The sequence below is a fragment of the Acyrthosiphon pisum genome, chromosome X, assembly GCF_005508785.2.
Source record: "Acyrthosiphon pisum isolate AL4f chromosome X, pea_aphid_22Mar2018_4r6ur, whole genome shotgun sequence".
Taxonomy (NCBI): Eukaryota; Metazoa; Arthropoda; class Insecta; order Hemiptera; family Aphididae; genus Acyrthosiphon; species Acyrthosiphon pisum.
The window spans coordinates 120,839,640-120,848,700 of NC_042493.1; the positions used below are offsets into that span (position 1 = coordinate 120,839,640).

The following is a 9,061-nucleotide window of genomic DNA, read 5'->3' on the forward strand; positions in this document are numbered from 1 at the left end:
GTCATTTTAAGTTCAAATTTGGACGAAATTACATATTAAAAAACCTGGAATAACTATTTTAGTTATTTTGTTATGATTGTATAATATATTTCGTGGGTATACTTGAAACTTCTTAAGTATACTATTATATATCTATGATAGTATCACGGTTTGTTCTTGATGTATAACGCGTTATAAGTACCCAACGGATATTGTGATATGATTAATTTAGAATTTATTATAGGTTAGGTTAGCAGAGCGAAATCCACTTACCTACCTTTTTTTAATTTAAAAGGAGAACATTTTTCAGATCAGTTTATAGGCTGAAATTTCATTTTACTTTAAATAGTGGTAGAAAAATACGTTTTAAAAAGAACAAATATTGACTGCATTATTCAAATGCATATTTGACATACCTAAATATCTTATATTTTGACACATTTTTAATTATCCGTCAGAAGTTTCATTATTTTTAGTTATTACTTATTTAATCCTTGTAGTTGGTTAATAATATTATACTATTTTATATACATATCAAATACCTACCCTTGGTAAATTATACATTTATACATCGATAACATTTAAAAAAAAATATAACGAAAAGTTTCCTTCCTGATAATTGTAGGTAGGTATATACCGACTACCACGCCGGTTCACTATTCACAATTCAAAGTAGAGATGTAAAGATCAATTTGGTAAAATATTACAGTAAATAATTTATTTTATCATAAAAGATTTACATTTCTAAAATTCAAAAATGTTTAATTGTTGTGTATTATACATAGTGTTTGAAGTATGAGAAATATTTCATGAAATATTTCAATGTTTTGTGAAATATTGGAGTTTTGTTAATTATTTCATTTTTATTTTTTAAATATTATTTTGTTTTATATTTTTATTATATATAAATTATAATTATAATTTATATTATTTCATGTGAATCGTTAGCAAGAAAACTATGATTTTTATAATATATACCTAAGTACTGGTTTCCTTTTACTGTTTCTTTTTAATATTTATTATGTTTTTTGTTTTATATAATTATAATACATGTTAACATTAATAAGAAACAATGATTTTCATAACATACCTAACATATATGATACACGTTATACCCAAGCGTTTTTTTAAAAATTTATACTTCAACTCCTCTATGTAGGTAAAGAGTACCTATCTCATACATGATTTTATTTTGAGCTTACGAAAAAATAAAAATGAAATATATTAACGTCCAAGATACAATATGAAAAATGAATACACAAAATAACAACGACATGTTCAAATAATTTGGCTCCAAAAAATATGACGAAGAATAATAATTTAATATCCAATAGGGTTTCAATCGATAAGTGATAAACTGATAACTGAACATATAATTTAGTTAATACAATTAAACCATATTTTATGCAGTTATAGGTATACCTAGTTACGAACTTCATTCATAAGTTTATAATTATTATAAGTATTTATAACCATTGACCATGAACATATTGTAGTAATTCGTAAACCTTGGTTGATAAGTGATAATTATGACCACCGACTAAGATAAACAGGACTGGAAACGAACCTTTATCATTTGACCAAGATCTGTTACGGTAAGTCTGTAATAGAAGCTATAATAGAAGTTTTTAAAGAGCCCTGGTTAGTGGTTACGGGAAGTTAACGAGCGATCGTGGCGACAAAATTGTATAAGTCACTGAATAGCCATAAAACAGTGTATGAAGCTGATGAAAAAAGACAAATACTAATAGATGAGGCCACAATCACTCGTTGACTTTTCGTGACAGATGTGAATTTTTTCATATACCGTTCACCATTGTTCGTTTCCAGTCGTGTTAACCTTAGTCATAGATAATAAAATAATGGATAGGCCATTCCTATATTAATGTACGAGTAGTTTGCGTACCGGAATGTGGATGAGAGACAGACAGCTTTTATATAGTGCTTCTTACTCTAGCAAGAGATTTTATTATTATTTTATTATAAGACCTCTTGTAACGTTCATGCACGTGTGATAAGATATGGCTTATGGCTTGTCCATTATTTTATTATCTATGATCTTAGTCCGTGATTTTAACTGATAAGTTATTCACTATCAATATTTTCAGTGTGTAATTAATGTATTATTTCTAACCATATATAACTGAACACGTTTAAAAGAAAAAAAAATATTTTTCATAATTTCATTGAAATATTTCAAATTCAGATACCTAATTGTAGCAGATGATGTTATATTTATTACAATGGTATAATTCGCATTTGGTACTTATATTTTTTTATTCTTAAAGATGATAATGGACCGAACAGGATAGGTATGTTTGGTAGCATAACAGTATAAATCTAAATCGTTCACAGACCAATAATGCAAAACTAATATATTTTTTGTTATAAAAAAAAGAAATATTTCCATGGCACACTTATTTTACAGAAAATTAAAATATTTTGTTAGTTTGCCTACTGGCAATTACAAGACAAATAAAATGCACAATTGGGTTATTTGATGAAAGTTTTTATTGTAATAATTATTTATTTATTTTATTATTTATGGAAGAAAGAAATTCCATTTACAAAGAAAAAAATTGTTAATAATCGAAAAAAAAATTTTTTAGGTAATAAAACCTATCAATTGTTTAGGTACTAAAACCTATCAACCCAGCATCCACACAGTAGACCAGTCCTGGTTTTGAACTGTGGACGTAGCATTTGCCACCGAACGTCTGTCCCTTGATTGGTGTTCCTGGTGTTCTGGGTCTCTTGTTAACCGTAGAAAATTGGATCCTTCGGGGATCGTTGAAAGTTTTTCTTCGAAAAGCTCGGCCAAACCAGAGCAAGAATTGTTACCACTCACTGCTAGGCGGAAAATTGTGCTGTTGATTCCGTCCTTCTCGAACAACTTCGGAATACGAAAAAAAAGAGAAACAGAAAACAATTAATCAACCAAGTCATAATATTATGTATCTTAGGAAATCAAATTAGAGGGAAGCACGTATTCGGATTCAAATGGACTAAGTCTGGTGTCAGCTCAAAATTACATAAAATTATCGTTTATACGTTTTAAGTACACATATAATAATTAGAAATTTTTAAATAATTATGTTATCATACAAATTAGTGTATTAAGCGTTTAATAACACTATATAGAAAAAAAAGTTAAAAGAATAATCTAAAATGCAGTTCCTAGAGTAAAATAAAAATTTAGCGTATTATGGTTATGCATACCTAGATACTATCTATTTTCCTAGAAAAATACATGGTATTTACTATTTAGTATTTATTATTTACTATATTTTGTAGGTTTTAAGCTATAAGAAATATTAAATAATAATAGCTGTGAGCTGATAACGTTTGGTGCACGTGTTCCGGTGAAATGTCAATTATTGTACACTATTAATAAATTATAGTTAGATTATTGTATTATTGTTATTAATAGTAATTCATTATAATTTTAACTAAAAAGGATAATTTTGCTGGCTTTTAAGAGGAACACGGTATAGTCAGTGTTGGGCCACAATATAATTTTGTGTAGGTATCGATATCGTTCAGATTTTTCCGTAATTCACAGTGTAATTTGTGTCGTCGGTGCGACGTAAACGTCCGTTACTCCGTTATTTTTCAAACATTTCTGACATTTATCGTACAGTGATAATTATTAATTTCAAATTGGGTACAATATTATTTTTAGTGATGATTGAATTATAATTGGTGCCTCTACCTGGGTCTAGGAGTGATATTTGGAAAACATTTGGATTTGAAATTAATGATAGTGGTGTTATATTAGATAAAAAAAAAAGTATTCTGTCGAGCGAGTAAGAGTTCCATTGTTTATAGTAGAAATATATCTACATTTACTATTTTATTTACTTAATTGTTTGTATGTTACTAGTAATTAACTAGGTAAAACAAATGTTTAGTTAATAGTTTATTATAAATAACTAATAAGTAATAATTATGTATGTTAAATGTGTACGATGTTGGTGTACCAATAATAAATAATAAATATTAATTAGCTTAATAAAGTAAATTCCTTAATGTGATATAAATTTAGTTAAATGAATACGAAAAGTTTTTTTTTAATTGTTTAGGTAAACATAAAATTATATTACGATATGATATCGATATCAGAAAAATCTAAACGAAATCGATACACAAAAGTATATCGTTGCCCAACACTACTAGATAGCATAATAAGAGGGGTACCTATGTTATAAAATTCAAAGACAGGTAGGTGAAAAAAATAGAAAAAATTATTAATAATATCATTCATTATTTGTAGGTAGGTACATATTAAATATAGGTACCTATATGTTATATTCCGAAAAAAAATATACCTGTTAGACGTGAGTAGGTATATTGTTAATTAACCTAGTAAAATATCAAATTTTCAATAAATCTAGATGAAGTAATTGGCACTGTGTCTCAAATAAGAGTTGTCTTAGGTGGTGACTGATTTTTGTCAGGATTGGTCAGACCACTGTAACAATTATGTTTTTAAAATCTGTATAACGTCTAACTGCTGGCTTATTACCCTATCTTATATTTAACTGTTCACCCCCTAACCGAGTACACCTCAACCAGCGTTTAAATCGGTTTCCGACGACGATCCGTGGCTGAAAAAATCTTTACTTGGTTAATTTTGCAAGAAGCAAGCTTGACGGTTGTTTAAAAAATAACGTAGGTGTAACAAGAGCACGTGTTTGCGCTCCTAACCATTACCACGCAGAAGCATACCGCCTATAACTGAGGTTACCTAATCTTATTTGAAACACAGCATCAAGACGTCAAATATATGTAGTTATAAATCTGAAAACCTTATATCTAAATTGATTATAGGGAATTGAAAAAATGATTGGTCTTAAGCTAATTTTATAACGAATCCAAATATGTTTTCAGATGCACAAATTTCAGTTATAATTATTATACTTACGGCACATCTGATACTTTCCACACCAGTCTTGTTGACGTCTTGGCCGTATAGACGTACGAACTTGGTTCCATCATTGTTATTTACCGTCGACGTCTTGGGATATTCGTCACAGGAAAAATTGATTTCTTCCATACCTGAGTCTTCCGTAGACAACAGAACAAATAATATGCAAGCTCAATAAATGTGATATGGTAAGATATTTTTGAATTATATTTATATATTAAAATTCATTGGGATGAGTGTTGCCCGTATTTCCTATTCCTCATTGAATAATCATCAAACAATTTATAATCTAAAATGTGTAGATTATAAATTAATTCGAACAGTGTAATACCGCAATGTTGTGGATTAGTGAGTAGGAAGAGGGTTGTCGAAGGGGGCAATTGAGGGAGGTATAAATTGTTGGGTGCGGTAAAATTGTTATGCTTATTTATAGTAGGTGCTATAACATTTAAAACATTCTTTTCTATTTCTAATAAAATTATTTGAGAACAAGACTCCTAAAAAATATAAGAAGGTACTCAAATTTTATTTTTTGTTATTTTTTTATATTTAATATTATTATGCATTATTTCAGTTTTAACTAAAATTACTATAATCAAATAATTACATACGTGTGATCGTTATTTCCTATATTTTTTTTTGTGTAAAAAAGTATAAAGGAGAGTATTAAATAGTAAAATCGATTTGGAACATACTCACATACATATTATATTAATATAAGAACTTACTATACTTCACGAAAAATATAGTAGTTACCCATATTTGGTTAAATGGCACTGTCTGGGCAATACGAATTTCAAATGAACAATAACAACATAACAATGTATTTAATATGCACTCGCTCTATGTAATATAATAAGTACCTAAATAATATTATTATAGGTACTGTTAACAAACTAGAATAACTTTCACAGTAGGTAGCAGCATAGAATCCTGTATTGTTCTAAAATAATAATTTGTTACACGTACCCTCCTGACCGCATTGTTGCTTGCTATTGCCAAGCCACAAGTTAAATGTTTTTTCCATGTATGCTTTTTCTACGTTGAAATGGACACAACCACCGACCTGTGGTGAATCCAAACTCATGCTGCTCACTGAATAATTAGCCTTTCCCATCAACAAGCACGCATCTATGATGTTAGCCAACAATGGAATGTCTGTAACACCTAGTATATCGAAAAATTTCGTAATTATTAGTATAGGTTTGGTATTTAAAATGGTTTAGGGGTGTCAGGAAAAAAATACAAATACAATTTTCTTATAGTTATCGTATATCCTTATATTTATTGCTCTGTATTTTTTCCATTATTATTAAATTGTATTAAAATGTGTGTAAAATTACACGAGATTAATTGTTATGATCACAGTTGTTATATTAAATGGATTGAAAAGTGAAAAAATTATAACAATAATAATGAGTGTAAAGTAATATTTAAAATTAAGATAAAATTGTTTCGAAATCTAAAAAAAAATATTTCAAAATTGAAAAAAGCTTATTACTATTATAAGGAATTCCATTCAACTAACAGTGTTGGGAATAGATAACTAAAAAATTATATAGATAAGATATCATAATTTTGACAAAATATTATCTAGATAAAAATAAAGATAACATAAATGTAATTTATCTAGATAAATACCATTTTTTTACACTTATTTTTATTGTTTTTTAGTACTTTTGTAATATTAGATTTATATCAATATAATAACAACGGATTGAGTCTTTGAAATACAGTTCTACGAAGTTAATTTTAATTTATTTGTTAAATGGATGGGGAAATAAACCTATACCTAATTAATTTTAATATGCTCATTATGGCTAGTAGAGAACGATGTATAGTGCAAGCCCGCACACAGGCTCTCGTAATATCGTAATACTGCCGTTGGCAATAATAACAAGAAATATATTCTTCTAATTTGATAAATAATTTATATTTTATTAGAATTTTAGTGACATTGGTTTTATAATTTTGTAGGGGCACTATAATATTTATCTAGATAAGTTCATTTTTTATCTAAGCTAAACATTAGATAAATCGTAACATAATTATCTAGATACTTTAAAAGATAATTTATTTCAAAAAATCTTATCTAAATAATTTATCTAGGTAATTCCCTACACTGTCAACTACTAACTAAATTTTATAAGTACTTACGTGCTGGAATATTCGGAAGACTGCCTTCTTTGATGTCTGCTTCACTGAAAGTAATGAACAAAGCACAAATAGTCGCTACTATTATCGAATTCATTATGGTGTTGCTTTTTGTAACTGCAGGAAAATTGAGAAGACGAAGAAAATAATGTAAGTTAAACAAACGGTTGTAAGAAAATTTAAATATCTGAACACAGAATGGGGTTGAAAAAAATACAAGACGGGAAGTGAACTGGAAAAGTAGTAGGTAAGGCTACGGATCGCACAATGGTTACGAAGACCCTTCGTTAGCCCTTTTATAGGTCGCCTCGTCGGCAGTGGTGGTGGTAGTGGTGGTAGTCCCCCATCACCCGCTTGATATATTTACAGTATAATAAGGCCTGCAACGACCAGTACTCCCGCCCACCATACAATATTATATTAATATAACGTCTTTATGCGTATCTACTATTCAGCAAAAATATCCAAAAAAATATAAAGTATAGGTAGGTACAAGGTAGGAATAAAAGAGCTACCTGTGGAATAATGGACAATTAATAACATAATAACACAACATTAAATCTGTATATTTCGGTTTAAGTGTAACTCAGTTCATACAAAAGTGCCATATCAACTTTTCGAAAGATACTAAATTAATATAAATACAGTCAACTCGCGATATAACGAATTTCAAGGGACCGAGAAAAAAATTCGTTATATCGAAAGTTCGTTACATCGAAATTATATTATACCGCGATATTTTCAAGGGACCGGTAGTTTTATTCGTTATATCAAGATTTTCGTTATATCGATATTCGTTATATCGCGAGTTGACTGTATCTTATATTATATATGCTTGAAACTCGTCATCATCGTTATCTAACGTGCTTCCCGATCCACTGACGCAATAAATATGACTGTTCGAAGACCGATACAATGGTATGAATGATAAAATGATTTTGGAAGAATGAAGAAAATATTTCAGGCGTTTTTCCACATAAATTTAAGTAGTGTTCAGATTTTTTTAAGTACCTATAAAACTGTAAGAGTGAACGATTCTTTATAGTAAGATTCTGAGCGGAGTAATGAATGTATTGGTTTTACAATAATCTGTGTTTTTTTTTTAATTAATTAATTTTTTATTTTTGTGTCTGTGTAAACGATAAGTAGTCGAAATAATGCTTCGATTTTCAATTTCAATATCTTGTTCGACGGGAAAGTCAATATATAATGGTGCATTAGGGAAGTCAAAATTTAAAATTCCCAGTAATTTTCAAAAGCGCCGTGAAAAACAAAAGAAAAATTAAGGAAAAACGGGAATTTTTACGCAAAATCTGTTTTCGAGAAAATTGATTTTTGTTTTTGTTGTAACTTTAAAACAAATGACCATAGATATATGACATTTTCACTGGTTGTTTATATTTCTATTTTCTATACATGATAAAATTTTCAAAATATTTTGATTTGTTTTGAACTATTTAGGGACATTTTCAGTTTCCAATACTATTAGTTTTTTTTCTATGAATGTCAATAAAACTTTATTTGTCGAGTAAAAATATTTGAAAATGTAATACAAGATTCCTCATAATATTGTCTACCTTTATCAAAAATAAAATGTCTACAAGAAAGTCAAATTAAATTTTTATGAGCGTTTGAAATTCATATTTTTACAACATTTGATATTCACTCGATTTCTTATGTGACAATATACTTATTTTATTGTTATTAAAAAACGAATGAATGTAGATATTTGAAAATTTCACTGAATGTTTATATTAGCATTTTCTATACACGATACAATTTTGAAAATAAGTTGACTCTTTTTGAGCAGTTTACGGACATTCTCAGTTTTTAATTTTTTTAGTTTTTTTTTTCTATAAATATCAATAAAGTTTTATCTGTTGGGTCAAAAAGTGTAAAAATTTAATGCAAGGCTCCTGATATATTGTTACAATAGCAGTTGAAAAATATCAAAAATACAAAGGCACAAATTTTTTTTACAAGTATTTAAGGATCGAATTT

At 28.1% G+C, this 9,061-nt stretch overlaps 1 protein-coding gene across 1 annotated transcript; it reads right to left on the reverse strand.

Moving 5' to 3' along the window:
- Positions 1 to 2,334: 2,334 nt before the first annotated feature.
- LOC100573363 lies at positions 2,335 to 7,316 on the reverse strand. Its single transcript, XM_003245642.4, has 4 exons — positions 7,064 to 7,316; positions 5,876 to 6,073; positions 4,904 to 5,043; positions 2,335 to 2,872 (listed from the first exon to the last, which is right to left on the reverse strand). The coding sequence occupies exons 1-4, from the start codon at positions 7,155 to 7,157 to the stop codon at positions 2,627 to 2,629; spliced, it is 678 nt and encodes a 225-aa protein (XP_003245690.1). The 5' UTR covers positions 7,158 to 7,316; the 3' UTR covers positions 2,335 to 2,626.
- Between the last annotated feature and the right edge of the window lie 1,745 nt (positions 7,317 to 9,061).

Bases quoted from the DNA above. Each gene is read 5' to 3' on its own strand.
- LOC100573363 (XM_003245642.4), bottom strand. From the start codon at position 7,157: ATGAATTCGATAATAGTAGCGACTATTTGTGCTTTGTTCATTACTTTC. The intron at 6,074-7,063 runs GTAAGTACTTAT...TCGATATACTAG, and splicing joins TCTTCCGAATATTCCAGCAC to GTGTTACAGACATTCCATTG. The intron at 2,873-4,903 runs GTAAGTATAATA...CGTATTCCGAAG, and splicing joins TGGAAAGTATCAGATGTGCC to TTGTTCGAGAAGGACGGAAT.